At 47.1% G+C, this 16,167-nt stretch overlaps 1 protein-coding gene across 1 annotated transcript in view; it reads left to right on the top strand.

Moving 5' to 3' along the window:
• The window catches only part of BRDT (bromodomain testis associated), a gene marked incomplete at its 3' end in the record, with an annotated part of 211,867 nt that overhangs the window by 33,729 nt on the left and 161,971 nt on the right, over positions 1-16,167 (top strand). The window contains exons 2-3 of the mRNA XM_082265438.1: positions 351-495; positions 1,521-1,696. Coding sequence (XP_082121564.1) covers positions 351-495; positions 1,521-1,696 — 321 coding nt within the window. The remainder of the gene's footprint in view (positions 1-350; positions 496-1,520; positions 1,697-16,167) is intronic.

Below are 16,167 nucleotides of genomic sequence, written 5' to 3'. Positions count from 1 at the left end.
CTCACTTCTGTATAAATAGCTGAAAGGACAAACCATTTTGTCTGTGCCAGTAATTTTGCAATCATGGTAGCCACTTGGACCTGTCACTATTACTAACGCCTCCTCTTAGTTGTGTCACTAGACTTGGAGTGTTCCGACACAGCAATGTTTAGTTACAGAGAAATGTGCTATCATTTGGCAGACACGCAGTTTCTTGTTTAATAGCAATTTCCATGCTTGGGTGAAAACATCAAAGGGAAACTTTAAATGTTTTCTGTAAAATGTAAGAACATGATGACATTTCCCTTTTTGAAATACCACATTTGTTGTTTGTGCTATTCATTCATGGCAAACTACATTGTGTCTTTCAGCCAGGGGATGATATTGTGCTAATGGCACAAGAACTGGAAAAGGTCTTCATCGAGACCATTGCTGACATGCCCCATGAAGAAATCGAACTGTCAGTGGTGGGGAACAGAAGTGTTAAGAGCAAGCTAAAGCTTTCTTCTGAAGGAGGTAAAATAAAAAATATCTTTCCTAGCCCTGTATTTACTGGTTTGCACAGTTCTATCGGATTGTTCTCCCCCGGGGAGATCGATGTGTGCTGGGTCAGGGGGTACACACGCTCCCCACCCAGAAAAGCAGAATTGTGTGTGTGTGGGTGTATATGTATGTATGTATGTATATATGTGTGTGTGTGTGTGTGTGTGTGTGTGTGTGTGTGTGTGTGTGTGTATATATATATATATATATATATATATATATATATATATATATATATATATATATATATATATATATATATATATATATAATGTGATTCTGCGCAGCCGATCCACACTGTAGCAGTAAAGAAAACAAGGAAAAAAAAAAAACCTACTTACCTCGTCTATGCAGTTGGTTTTGTACAGAGCATTCTGGATCCTCCTTTTCTCAGGTCTCTCTTTACTGCTCCTAGCCCCTCCCTCCTTAGTGCCCCCACAGCAAGCAGCTTGCTATGGGGGCACCCGAGCCGAGCTGCAGCTCCGTGTGTCCATTCAGACGTGGAGCTGCCATTTGGCCCCACCCCCTCTCTCTCCTGAATTGCTAACCGACTTAGACAGTCGCGGGGGCCAATGGCGCCGTGGCTGCGTCTCAGCCAATCAGGAGGGAGAGTCCCGAATGGCCGAGGAACTTGTGGACATTGCTGGACAGAGATGGGGCTCAGGTAAGTACCGGGGGGCTGGACGGATGGGGCTCAGGTAAGTACCAGGGGGGCTGGAGGTATCTCAGGGGGATGCTGGGGAGGCTGCTACACACAGAAGCTATTGTATCTTAATGTATGACAATAAACCTTCTGATTTTAAAACTCTATGACCAACTGAGGTTGAAACTTTTTAAATGCAAATTCAAGAAACTCTCCAAATCTGGTCTGGTTCTTTTGGTGAATAAAGAACTGAGAAGGAACACATTTAGACAGCACAGCCATCTATTGATGTTAATAAGAAACAAATGAAACCTGTACGGAGAAAGTACCAACCTCTCTCCTTTTTTCAATGCAGAATCTCGAGAGGAAAATGAATATACTACCATAATGAAGAAAAAAGTGACTTCACAAAAACTTCACAGAAATCCATTTCCACGTCCAGTTGTAGCATTGCTACCTCAGCGAACTACCCTTGTGCCTCTATCTATTTTTCGGAATACAAATTCTGCTCCTTCTAGCCCCGGAACAAAAGTAAGTCTGTTTTTGATGTTTCACCATTTTTATATGCAAGTTTGCTGTATTCCATTTTACATGTAGTTATGCATATTATTGCCCTTCTCTACAGTTAAAAGTAATGCTAGTAGAGGGGTTTAGTCATTCATTAATTCTTTGATGAGGACTGTAGAATGCATCTTTTATTTGTTTTTGTCCACTAAATATGTAATATATATTTAATATTTTGCATTATGCTTTTGAGCTAAATGCATCTTCAAGCTTTTTATGTTTCCAGGTACCCTTTTTGTCAAACCTGAAACCTGTTAACCTAACCCAATAGCTCAAGCTGAAAGATAGATATAGATAGATATATATATATATATATATATATATATATATATATATATATATATATATATATATATATATATATATATATATATATATATATATATATATATATATACAAGCATTCTGTACACAATACCTCCAGGTTACCATATTGCATTTTACTACAGTACTGAAGATTGAAAAGGAAGGGTACGCTTTAATAACCACTTCAATACAGGGCACTTTCACCCCCTTCCTGCCCAGGCCAATTTTCAGCTTTTAGCGCTGTTCCTTTTTGAAAGACAATTGCGCGGTCATGCAACACTGTACCTAAACCAAATTTATGTCATTTTTTTCCCCACAAATAGAGCTTTCTTTTGGTGGTATTTGATCACTGCAAGTTTTTTTTCTTTTTTGCTAAACAAATAAAAAAAACATTTTTTTGGTTTGTTATACAATTTTGTAAATACGTTTTTTTCCTGCACTGATGAGGAGGCACTGATAGGTAGCACTGATAGGCAGCATTGGTCGGCACTGATAGGCGGCACTGGTGGGCAATAATGGGCACTGGTGGGCGGCACTGATGGGGAGGGCATTGGTGGGCAGCACTATTGGGGAGGGCTCCTGCGGGCTCCCTGAGCCCTGATTTCCATCCCTGGTGGCCATGGTGGGCATCCCTGGTGGCCATGGTGGGCATCCCTGGTGGTTCTAGTGGCACCCCCCCAGGGTCTGCACTGGTAATCAATGGTCTGATTACCAGTGCAGACCCCCCCTGTCAGGAGAGCCACAGATCGTCTCTCCTTTACTCCTGCCTGTCAGGCACGTACTGAGGAAAGCCGATCAATGGCTCTTCCTGTGTACTATGTGACCAGCTATGATTGGTCACAGCTGGTCACATGGTAAAGAGCCTACATCAGTAGGAGATGCGGTGTGTCAGAGTGACACGCTGCATCACCGATCGCTGGTCTGCGCGCCCCCGGGGGGCCCGCAGAGCGCATTATTCTGCCACCGTCATATGACGCCCGGTCAGGATAATGCAACCACTTTCCCGCCATCAATTGCCTATAGGGCGGGCGGGAAGTGGTTAAATAATAATATGACTTGTTTAGCAATTGTATACAGTATACCATATTGCCTTAATTAATCTTAAAGTGATACTAAAGTCTCGGGTTTTTTTTTTTTTTTTTTTTTTTAAATCACATGTTTTACTTACCTGCTCCTTGCGGTGGTTTTACACAGAGCAGCCCATATCCTCTTTTTTTCTTGGCTCCTTCTTTGGCGCTTCCGACCCCTCCCTCCTGCTGAGTGCCCCCACAGCCAGCCGCTTGCTATGGGGGCAACTGAGCTGAGCCACAGCTCTGGGTGTCCATTTTGACACAGAGCTGTTGCCTGGCCCCGCCCCCCATTGGTTTATGGAGTTTGACAGCAACAGGAGCCAATGGTGCCCTGCTCCTGTCTCAGCCAATCTGGAGGGGGAATCCTGTATAGCCGATACTCTTGGGCAACACCGCTGGATCGAGATGGGCTCAGGTAAGTATTAGGGGGGCTGCTCCACACAGATGGTTTTTATCTTATTGCATTGAATGCATTTAATTTATCCAAAAAAAAACAAAAAAAAGGGGGGGGGCTGTCTTTACAACCCCTTTTAACTATATTTTTTGCTATTTTTTTTTTTTTTTGCTCCATGAAGGTGGAGTTACCCTTTTGACAAACATTTGGCTGACAATTTGTGGTGCTGACACTGCATCAAAAATACAATAGAGCACTACCAACATATACAGCAAAAAGTTATAGGGATCTCTTAGGTCAGATCAGATGTTTACACCCGGAGTTGGGTGCAACTCCTGCTTTTACTTTTCTTTTCTATCTGGCTGCTTTGCCGGGAGAAGAAACACCCAGATCGCTGTTCCATGTACATAGAGTTCTGTGTTTGTGAACACAGAACTCTGTCTGGACTGGATACAGCTGATCAGCTTATTTCAGCCAAAATCATTGGCTGAAATCAGCTGCCAAGCTTGTGCTGTATCCATTCACAGCACGGGTTGGCAGGAAGGGCATGCGACATACAGGCCCATTGTCCGGCCTAATAATACAAAACAAGCTGCGCTAAGTGAGTAAAGACCTAATGATCAAATGTGATCATAAAGTGCAAAAATGGATTGCAAAATTTAATTGCAAAAATAAATTGCTGCAATAGTGGGTATTTGTGATTTATACTGTAAACTGAGTTGAAAAAAAGTCTCTAATATAGTCCAAATGATCCCAAGATATCCGTGAAGAGTGTGAATCCAAATAAATCACCAAAAGTGCTGTATCCACCATCAGTATAGTGATCTGCTTACCAGATACTGATGTGCATAAGCCTGTGTGAATGGCGTATCTCAGCTCTCTCAACCCTTTGATGTCACTTGGAAAACAGCCAGGTAAACTCGGGGACCCCAAGACTTAAGGGTGTCAAGCCTCCAATCCGATAGGTATACCGAATGGTCCCAAACAAGGATGGCCAGGGCCAGCTCTCAACAGCCACCATGTGATTATCACCACCATATGGAATAAATGGCTCCATAGTGTAAAACCGCAGATAAGGTTTATTAAAATGTAGAAATACACTTACACAAATGCAGAGTTTTAAGCGCATTTAAAAAACGAGCTGCCGGCTGGACGACTCTTCCGCCCGTCCTCTCCTCGAACACACCGGTGACGTCAGCACATCACGGTTTACCTGGCCGTTTTATTGCAAATTTATTTTTGCAATTTGATTTTGCAATTCATTTTTGCACGTTATGATCACATTTGATTATCATTATGTCTTTACTCACTCAGCGCAGCTTGTTTTGTATTTTTTTGTCTGTTGTTTTCACACTGGAAGCTGCAGCTTTTTTGTTTTACGGTTATACACCTCCTGCCTACTGTACTCGTGCGGCAAGTAGTTATTCCTTATGCTGCTAGCATTGCTTCAGTTACTTCCTGGTTTAGGAAAATGATGTCCTACATCCCAGGAGACTTCAGGAGGGGGGAGGGGTTTGATCAGCTAAGCACACCATCCTGCTTGCATGCCTGAGCTAAGGGCAGATAGATTCCAGGAAGTGGATGCTTCAGTTACTCAAAATAGCCACAGCAAGAAAAACTAGGGAGGTATTTTTCAAACTGATCTCTCAGCAAAAAAAGGCATGGAGACCTGAAGGGGTGAAGGAAGTTTGCTTGAAATATTGAAAATAAATTAAATAGCATTATTAGTGTGCGGTGCTCAGATGCAGTGTAGTTCCACGCTTGACGTGCATAAATCCATGGTAAACACACCCTTTTATATACCATAAAGGATTACCTTTTGATATGCAGAACAATTGAACCCTCTTATTTCCAAATCTATATAAATTACTCGAATAGTTAAGAGAAGCATTTTTTTTTGCTTCAGTGTGGCCTATGCACTAGTGTTACCATGTGCCCCAGATTGCCCGGGACAGTCCTGCATTTGGCATCTATGTTCCAGGCACTTTCATTCAGGGACAATACAGTGTCCCGGAATGAAATACACAGCCATCCTACCAGCTCCACTGTCCCAACAGGTTGCTAGGGTTGTCTGGCATCTAGCAACCAGTGTCTTCACCTACAGAGTGAGGCTGGTCCAGTGGCATGCAGAGGGAGGGAGTTACCAGGGACTGGGATCGTCTTCTGTGTGCAATGTGCACTGCTGGTTCTGAGATCGGCTGCCCGACTTTTCCTCCTCCCGCCTGACTGAGGCGAGGGACCTTCTGTGTGCACTTCTGTCTGAAGTCGGCTGCCCTGCCCAACTTCTCCTTCTGCCCGAGTCCCGACTGAGGGACCTGAGAGGGGATATAGTTCTCATCGCTGGGGTTGGGGCGGGGTTTCACATGCCCACCTTTTTAGGTTCAGGGCTCTGGTGTGTGGACTGGTGGCAGGCTATGGGTGGCAAGTGACACACTACCTCTTGTGGCAGAGGATGGTGGCAAGTGACAGACTGCATCTGGGGGCAACTGATGGTGGCAAGTGACACACTGCATCTAGAGGCAAGCAACAATGGCAAGTGACACATTGCATCTGACGGATATCTTCTTTAACTTAAACCTGACCTCCAGGCTTGTACAAAAGACACAAATTTAATGTAGCTCTGTATTCAAGAATACATCATTGTAATTGTATTTGTATAAATGCTAGCAGGGTAATCTACTTAAGGCCCCATTCACACTTGTGCTACTTTTCCAAAGTCTTAAAAAAAAAAAAAAATGTGATAAAAAGGAAAATGTGATGTATGTGTGTGTGTGTGTAATTTTATATGTAGCACCCTACAACGTAGGTGCTAGGTAAAGTATAGTGGGCCATGTCTGCTTAACAGCGGGGCCGTGTTTTTCAGCTGGGCTGTCATGTCTCCCAGGTGTGGTTGTTGAGATTGGTGAGTCTCCCCACTGTACTTAATGAGAGGGTTCTCATTGGGCAGTAAAGGAAACCCAGCCAATGGTTCACTCAGGCCTGTATCTACCCCAGAAAGGCAGATTCTGCCGCACAGCATTCTGGGAGTGGGTTTAAGTTTGAGGGGAGCACATGACGCAGTGTTTTTGGCAGGAAGCAGAGTCCCATGAGGGAGAGTACGGTTGACTCTCCTCCTGTCAGAGGAATCGGGTGTCCCAGGCGGCTTGGCTGAGGGGACGGAGGGCTGAGCTGCAGAGAGGATCCGATGTGCCAAGAACAAGCGGAGCTGAGAAGGGTCGAGTTTCAGGCAAGCATTCCCAGCTGGTGTGTACTGCAAACTGCCCCTGGGGGTCTGCCTAGTGAGAGGGGACCACTCCGGAGAAGGTCAGACTCAGAGGGATCAGGGAGCTAGCTAGCTGGTGCAGGAAGCAAGTGTACAAGGGGGTGCCAGTGTTGACCCTTAAGTGTAACAGGGGTGCCAGAGTTTGGGCCCTGAAGTGTACAAGTGGGTGCCAGTGTGTGGACCCTGAAGAGTAAAGGGGGTGCCAGTGTGTGGACCCTGAAGTGTAGAGGGGGTGCCAGCAGTTGGGCCCTGAAGTGTTCAGTGTACAGCATGCAGTGTACAGTGTGGAGAGTTGTAGAATCAGTTTACAGAAGCTTCCTCAGTCAGAAAGGACTGGAGGGAGCAGTGTTCAGGAGTCAGGACTTTTGAGCTAATCAGAGTGTCAGGAGTCAGTTCTCAGTACAGTCCAGGACTTTTGAGCTAATCAGAGTGTCCGAATTCAAGTTTCAAGTACAGTACAGCAAGTCAGTGTTTTTGAAGCGCAAGCAAGCGTTGGTCGGCACCCAGCCAGTGTCAAGACAGCGTTGAAAGGCATTTTTCTTCAAGTGTCCCATTTTGTACCTAGTTGAGCCAGAGGAGTATCGCACTCATTCCCTTCTCCCATCCCCAATATAAAATAAACAAAACAAACCAAAGATGTCGGACTGGTCTTTGACTCCAATCTCACACTTGGGTATTCAGTTTAAATGGGCTGAAGGTGTGACCCATATCTGACCCATATCGGGCCCAATGTCTGGAAAATCTGCTACATATATAAATATTTTTTTCTTCTGCCTTTAATACCACTTGCCGACCGCCACACGACTATTTACGGCGGCGGTCAGCCCCTCACAGGCAAAGTGACGTAGGACTACGTCGCTCGCCTGTGAGGCTCTAGGGGGCGAACGTGCGCCGCCGGAGGCGCGCTCCCGCCCCCGCTCACTCCCTAACATCCCCGCGTGTGTGACTGGCGGACCCGATGTCTGTCTGCCGGCCACTCGCGATCTCCCAGTGGAGAGGGAGAAAGGCAGGCGGCTGATGTAAACAAAGCCGCCTGTCATTCTCCCTGATGTAAGAACAGAAATCATACGATCCTGCTATATAGGATTGTATGTCTCTGTGCTTACATCACTAGCCACATCCCTGCACAGTTAGAAGCACACGCCCCTAGGGACACACTTAACCCCTGCATCACCAATAAAGTTAACCCCTTCCCTGCCAGTGTCATTTTTACAGTAACAGTGCATATGTATAGCACTGATTACTGTAGTAATGTCACTGGTAACTCCAAAAGTGTCAATGTCAGTCAAGGGTCCGATCTGTCCGCCGCAATGTCGCAGTCCCGCAAAAAAAATTGCAGATCGCCGCCATTACTCGTTAAAAAAAAAAAAAACACCAAAAATGACAGAAATCTTTCCCTTAGTAAATGCAATAACTTTTGCGCAAACCAATCAAAATACGGTTATTGTGATTTATTTATTTTTTTTTTTTACCAAACATATGTAGCAGAAAACAAATTGGCCAAAAATGTTAAAAAATTTTAGATTTTTACATTTTTTTGGGGGAATTTCATATAAAAAAATGTGAAAAATATTGTTGTTTTTTCAAAATTTACGCTCTTTTTTTTGTTTATAGCGCAAAAAGTAAAAATCGCACAGGTGATCAAATACCACCAAAAGAAAGCTCTGTTTGTGGGAAAAAAAGATGTCAATTTCATTTGGGTACAGCGTCGCATGACCGCACAATTGTCCATTAAAATCGCGCAGTGCTGAATCGCAAAATAGGCCCTGGTCAGGAAGGGGGTAAAATCTTCTGGGGATTAAGGGGTTGACATTATCTGAGTAGTAAAAGAACTTTAAAGGCCCAATTCCACGTTTCTGACCATATTTCTCACACACTTCAAGTGATATTTTTTTTTTCAACCCTGATCCTCCTCTTCTTGGGTTCCCCTCTGGTGCCCCTGGCTCACTCCTTACAGTGGCACAACTGCAGGCTTGATCCCAAGCCACGCTGTGTATGTCTATACAGACGCAGACAGTGTGGCTCAGCCCCGCTCCCTCATCACAAGATTTGATTGACAGCAGCAGGTTCCATGTTTCTGGCTGCTATTAATTTTCCTTGTGAGGAGAGAGCTGCTGTTCTGACTGTCCTATGAGGCTGCATGACTTGTGACCCTCTGTCTGGACAGTGCTGATTTGCCCTGTGCTGATCACATGCACACAATACACACCAAACTGAGCTTGTGCAGAGTGCCCCCAAGGCTTTGTATTAGCAGGAGATGGATTGGGGACTGTGATCCTGTGGTCTTCTCAAATCCTTCCCTTCTTCCAAACAGACTTTTTAAGCAATGTTGAAGATTAACCCCTTAGGTTCCGCAATGAGTATAACCAGCATGCTTTACTGCATATACAGACTAATTTAACTGTTGTGGTTTTAGTAACATTTTCATGCTTCGAATGATTAGTTCTTCCTGCAGCATCTTGTGTGATGTGTGGTTGTGTTTTGTTTTTTGTTTGTGTGTGTGTGTGTGTGTGTTTTTTTTTGTTTAGCATGGTTGTGTGGGGGTCTGCTCGCATAGCATGGTTGTGTGGGGGTCTGCTTGCATAGCATGGTTGTGTGGGGGTCTGCTTGCATAGCATGGTTGTGTGGGGGTCTGCTCGCATAGCAGGGTTGTGTGGGGGTCTAAGTTAAAAAGGGGGTGAGTTGCACCTGCGCTACGGAATGTGTATTTAAACACTAATACTGAACTTTTAAAATAGACCAGATGGTTATGCTGCCTCCAACTTACCACTAGGGTAAAAATATTTTGGGGGGTCGGGGTGTGTTCGTTTGGGGCACTACCACCTTGCACTACCCAGTTGTGCAAAAATTAGTTGTGTGTTGGTCCCATGAAAGTGCACTGTGCTCACTTGAATTGGCCAAGGTAGCCAAAGTTGTGCAAAAAGATTATAAAAGTGCTGCATGCTATAAATAATACTACAAGTGCAATAAGTGCAAAAATATTCAAAGTGTACTTGTGCTGAATAGATTGGACCATCTGTGTGACAATTGCCAGATGCAGATTGTAATCCAACCTGCTTGATACTAATTGGTAAAAGGTGCCAAAGTGTTAATAAGTGAATAAACAGTTATTGTAGTAAACCATTTATTGTGATGTCCCCACGTGAGGGGTGAAAACTTACAGCCGTGATCACATGAAATAAAAATAATTAATGATAAAATAGTGGGTGAATTGCGCCCTTTTTGGCACGTGCTGGGAGTGCAAGTGCTAATACCTGAGGTAAAGCACTTACCAGAGGCTCTCCCTTGCTCCAAAGCCGACTTGGTTATTGCTTCTCCCCTTTGATGCCTGCAGGGCTCCTGGGTTGAACTCGATCGTTTGCAGGTATTTAGTGTGAAAGCATCTAGGGAGTCAGTGTACAAAAACCAAGAAGACTTCCATTGCGTAGTACAGTAGTATATCAGGGAAAGAAGTTAGTATTAACTCACTGTTAGGAAGTTCACTGTCAGCTTGTCTGGTGTTCCCTGGTGTTCGGCCATTCGGCGCTTCCGCGTTCCACCGGCCGGAACCACCTAACCGGAAGTGACGAATGACGCTGTATTGCCTCTCTACGCGTTTCGTCACTGCGACGTCATCTGGGGCGGTGTCATTCTACGTACTCCCGGAGTTTATATAGGCCTCCGTATCCTAGTGACCATTTTGTTTACCTCCGCCATGTTGGTAACCTCACTGAAGCTACGCGGCGGCCATCTTGGTAAATCGGAGCTCTTTATAACTGGTCAGTATAACATGGATACGGTAGGCTGTTTACATCATGTGAACTTCCTTAAACAGGTCCCGTATGCTTATCAAAATACATACATCTAATAAATAGGGTTGAGCGGACACCTAGATGTCCGTGTTCGACGGGTTCGGCCGAACTTTAAAAAAAAGTCCGGGTCCGTGTCCCGGACTTTTACCGAACTTTTCCCGGACACCGAACCCCATTGAAGTCAATGGGGACCCGAACTTTAAGGCACTAAAATGGCTCTAAAACACCAATGGAAAGGGCTAGAGTGCTGCAAATGGCAGCAAAACGTAGTTAAGAGCATGGCAAGTGCTCTGCAAACAAATGTGGATAGGGAAATAACTTAAAACAACAAAAAAAAAACAGAAAAATAAAACAATGTTCTTCATCTCTGAAGGACGAGGCCCATATGGAGTAGGAGGGAGGTTGAGGTGGTGGTGGATGTGGCAGTGTCATAGGCGTGCGCACAGGGTGTGCCTGGTGTACCTGGGCACACCCTAATCACCTAGGGCACATAGCATTATCGCTCTGTTTGCCAGTGAGGAGATGAGAAAGATCTCCCTCGCACCTGCTCTGCTCTATTTCTCTTTGCCAGCAGGGAGAGTAATGTATCGGGGCCATGTACATGTAGGCAAACACATGCATGTGTATTTCAACTTTGGGGTGCACACCCTAATGCAATAGGCTGCGCACACCTATGGGCGGTGTAGGTGGAAGCGGCGGTGGAGGAGGACCAGGGCCGGATTAAGAGCATCATGGTCTTGGTGCTGAGGATTTTGAAGGGCCTTAAGGGCCGTGCCTTGGCATGCACCCAGAGGAGGAAGGGTGCAGCCATGCATGCCTAATTCAACATGGGATGCTGTCTCTGAAGCCCATAAACACATCCATGCATCGGCAACTGTCCCTCCTTGTCCGGCCTTCGCGCTGTGTGGGGAGGTTCTGAGGGTGCTGCCTGGGGAAGCGAGCATAGAAGCCAGACTTCTGTGTTTACAAGTGACAGAAGAGCGGTCACAGTGAATATGGCCAACCCGGGGCCTATATAAAAGGTAGGGGCCTGCATGGAGCTGCAGCTCCAATAGCCCCTACGTTAATCTGGCCCTGAGGAGGAGGACGAGGTAGCCAACACTGCTTCTTTTCACAAATTTTAAATGAGGGTACACCCCAAAAGAGTGAGAGAGAGCAAAAATGGAACAATGGCTGGGTAAGGTCGGTATCCATTGCTATTCTGCACAAGGTACGGAAAAGTCCCGTGGGATCCATGCCTGGTTCATTTTAATGAACGTGAGCTTGTCCACATTGTCTCTGGACAGGCGGCTGCGCTTGTCTGTTATAACACCCCCAGCCGTGCTAAATACCCGTTCAGATAATACACTGGCTGCAGGGCACGCCAGCACCTCCAAGGCGTAAAGGGCAAGCTCAGGCCATGTGCCCAATTTGGAGACCCAGAAGTTGAAGGGGACAGACCCCTCATTCACTACATGTAGGCGTGTGCACACATACTGCTCCACCATGTTGGTAAAATGCTGCCTCCTGCTAAGACGTTCCATCTGAGCTGCTGGTGCTGCTGTTTGTTGTGGCGTGCTGACAAAGCTTTTCCACATTTCGGCCATGCTAACCCTGCCTTCTGAGGTGCTGGCGGTGCCCTGGTTGAGTTGGCGACCTCCTCCTCCTCCTCTGCCTTGTGCTTCCACTGTGGCCCCGCTGTCAGATGGGAATGCCAGCAGCATCGCGTCTACCAGCGTGCGCTTGTACTCGCGCATCTTGCGATCGCGCTCCAGTGAGTGAATTAAGGACGGTACGTTGTCCTTGTAACGGGGATCCAGCAGCGTGGCCACCCAGTAATCAGCACAAGTTAGAATGTGGGCAACTCGGCGGTCGTTGTGGAGACACTGCAGCATGTAATCGCTCATGTGTGCCAGGCTGCCCAGAGGCGACGAAAGGCTGTCCTCTGTGGGAGGTGTATCGTCCGTGTCCTCTGTATCCCCCCAGCCACGCACCAGTGATGGCCATTAGCTGGCCTGGGTGCCACCCTGCTGTGAACATGGTTCCATCTCCTCCTCCAGCTCCTCCTCCTCCTCATCCTCCTCATCCTCCTCATCCTCCAGAACTGTGCCCCTGCTGGACAATTGTGTCCCTGGCGTTTGTGTGTGCAGGAACCCACCCTCGGAGCCCCTTGCGAATGACTGTCCTGAAAGCCTTGGAAATGTTACCTCTTCATCCTCCTCCTCATCCTGTGCCACATCCTCTTCCATCATCGCCCGAATTGTTTTTTCAAGGAGGCATAGAAGTGGGATAGTTAAGCTGAGAACGTCGTCATTGCCACTGGCCATGTTGGTGGAGTACTCAAAACAGCGCAACAAGGCACACAGGTCTCGCATGGAGGCCCAGTTATTGGTGGTGAAGTGGTACTGTTCCGCAGAGCGACTCACGCGTGCGTGCTGCAGCTGAAACTCCACTATGGCCTGCTGCTGCTCGCACAGTCTTTCCAGCATGTGCAAGGTGGAGTTCCACCTTGTGGGCACGTCACATATGAGGCGGTGAGCGGGAAGGCCGAAGTTACGCTGCAGCGCTGCCGCGCTGCCAGGCGAGCAGCAGCAGGGTGAGAACGCCGAAAGTGCGCACAAACGGCCCGCACTTTCTGCAGCAGCTCTGACATATCGGGGTAGTTTTTAAGGAACCTCTGCACCACCAAATTCAGCACATGCGCCAGGCAAGGGATGTGCGTCAAACCGGCTAGGCCCAGAGCTGCTATGAGATTTCTCCCGTTATCGCACACCACCAGGCCGGGCTTGAGGCTCGCTGGCAGCAACCACTCATTTGTCTGCTGTTCCATGCTCCTCCACAACTCCTGCGCGGTGTGTGGTTTGTCCCCCAAACAGGCAAGTTGTAAAACTGCCTGCTGTCGTTTACCCCTGGCCGTGCTGAAGTTGGTGGTGAAGGTATTACGCTGTCCGGATGAGGAGGCGGTAGAGGATGAGGTAGCGGAGTAGGATGAGTTAGGAACAGGAGGCAAACTGAAGCGCCCTGCAATCCTCGGTGGTGGAAGGACATGTGCCAAATTGCTATCCGCCTCAGGCCCATCCGCCACTGCATTTACCCAGTGTGCCGTTAGGGAGATATAACGCCCCTGACCGTGCTTACTGGTCCACGTATCGGTAGTTAGGTGGACCTTGGCACAGATGGCGTTGCGCAGTGCACACCTGATTTTTTCCCCCACTTGGTTGTGCAGGAAAGGGATGGCTTGCCTGGAAAAGTAGTGGCGGCTGGGCACGACGTACTGTGGGACAGCCACCGACATAAGCTTTTTAAAACTGGGCGTCTCCACCAGACGGAATGACAGCATTTCAAAGGCCAATAATTGTGAAATGCTGGCATTCAGGGCCAGGGATCGCGGGTGGGTAGGGGGGTACTTCCTCTTCCTCTCAAGTGTTTGGGAGATGGAAAGCTGAACGCTTCCACGGGACATTGTGGAGATGGTTGTTGGTGACCCAGGTGGTGGTGTTGCTGACAGATCGTCTGTTTGCGGGGTGGCAGGTGCCGGTATGACTACAGAGGTGGCTGGAGCGGCCGAGACTGCAGCAGAAGAGGAAGCAGGATGAGCCAGAGACGTTTCTTGGTTTTGAAGGTGTGTACTCCACTGCAGCTCGTGCTTTGCACTTAGATGCCTGATCATGCAGGTTGTGCTCAGGTTGAGAAGGTTTATGCCTCGCTTCAGGCTCTGATTGCACAGGGTGCAAACCACTCGTGTCCTGTCATCAGCACATTTTCTAAAGAACTTCCACGCTAGAGAACTCTTTTGAGCTGACTTTGGTGCGCTCGTTCCCTTGCTGCGTTGGGCAGTAGCAGGCGTAGTGTCTAGGGCACGGCCGCTCCTCTTCTGCTGTGCTGGTGGCTCTGTGCGACCACCGCCTCTTCCTCCAAACTGCTCAGGTCACCTGCATGACCTTCATTCCATGTGGGGTCGAGGACCTCATCGTCCTCCACATCATCTTCCACCCAGTCTTCACCCCTGCCCTCCCTGTCGGTCTCCACAATGCTGAACGCCGCAGCAGTTGGCACCTGCGTTTCGTCATCATCGGAGACGTGCTGTGATGGTCCTTCCATGTACTCATCTTGAGAAATAAGTGGTTGGGCATCGCTGCACTCAATCTCTTCCACTTCTGGGGCAGGGCTAGGTGGATGGCCCTGGGAAACCCTGCTGACAGAGTCCTCAAAAAGAATAAGAGACTGCTCTATGGCTTGGGGCTCAGACTGCTTGCCTGATTTGCAAGGGGGTGAGGTGAAAGACGGTTGGACATTGGCTGCAGGTGCCAACTCTGACCTTTCTGCAGTAGACTGGGTGGGAGACAATGTGAAGGAACTGGAGGCACTGTCAGCAGGAACTGGAGGCACTGTCAGCAGCAAACCAATCTACTATCGCCTCTCTGTGTTCTGGCCTCATCACTTCTAGAGGCGTATGATGCCCTACCAAATACTGATGCAGGTTCTGTCGCCTACTCACACTTGAGGAAGGTGTTTCACTTGTGCGTGTAGCTGGCACAGATCGACCACGTCCTCTCCTTGCAACAGGAGCTCTAGCAGCAGCACCACCACGACCCAGGCCACGGCCCCTATTTGACGCTCTCCTCATATTTCTGAAATTTAAGATCTTGCCCTAGAAAGGTCTTTATTGAATAGCGGAACAAAAGAACAACAGTATCGCACGGGTGTATCTCACAGTCAAATATGCAAACTATGCCGCAATTTAATGTTTTTTACACCAAAAGGGTGTGTATTGAATAGCGGAATAGGATAAAAAACTGTGTATCTCACACGTACAAACACAGACTAGGCCCGATTTAAATTTTTTCCTACCCTAAAGGGAGGATGAGGAAGAGGAGTATGGAACAGGCAGCACCCTCAAATCTTCAGAAGTATGAGATGAACCCCAAAAACTTGGAAAAGTGGATCTCACACGTACCGACACAGACTATTCCGCAATTTAATTGAGCCCCAAAGGTTTTTATTGAATAGCGGAATAGGAAATATGATCAAAAAAAAGTGTATGTTTTTCACACGTACAGAAGCACACTAGGCCCCAATTACTATTGTTTGTACACCTAAAAGGATGGATGAGGAAGAGGAGGAGGAGGAGTATAGAACAGGCAGCACCCTAAAAGCTTCAGAAGTATGAGATGAACCCCAAAAACTTGGAAAGGTGGATCTCACGCGTACCGACACAGACTATTCCGCAATTTAATTGAGCCCCAAAGGTTTTTATTGAATAACGGAATAGGAAATATGATCAAAAAAAGTGTATGTTTTTTCACACGTACAGAAGCACACTAGGCCCCAATTACTATTGTTTGTACACCTAAAAGGATGGATGAGGAGGAGGAGGAGGAGTATAGAACAGGCAGCACCCTCCAAGCTTCAGAAGTATGAGATTGTGTTCACTGTACCCCACAAAGATTGTGTTCACTGTACCCCACAAAGATTGTGTTCACTGCACCCCACAAAGGTTTTGTTCACTGCACCCCACAAAGATTGTGTTCACTGTACCCCACAAAGATTGTGTTCACTGTACCCCAAAAGGATTGTCTTCTCTGCACCCCACAAAGATTGTGTTCACTGTACCCCACAAAGGTTTTGTTCACTGC

Source organism: Pelophylax lessonae (genome assembly GCF_965119305.1).
Source record: "Pelophylax lessonae genome assembly, chromosome: 8".
NCBI lineage: Eukaryota > Metazoa > Chordata > Amphibia > Anura > Ranidae > Pelophylax > Pelophylax lessonae.
The sequence above is the reverse complement of the archived record's forward strand: the minus strand, read 5'-3'. Positions and strand labels throughout refer to the sequence as shown.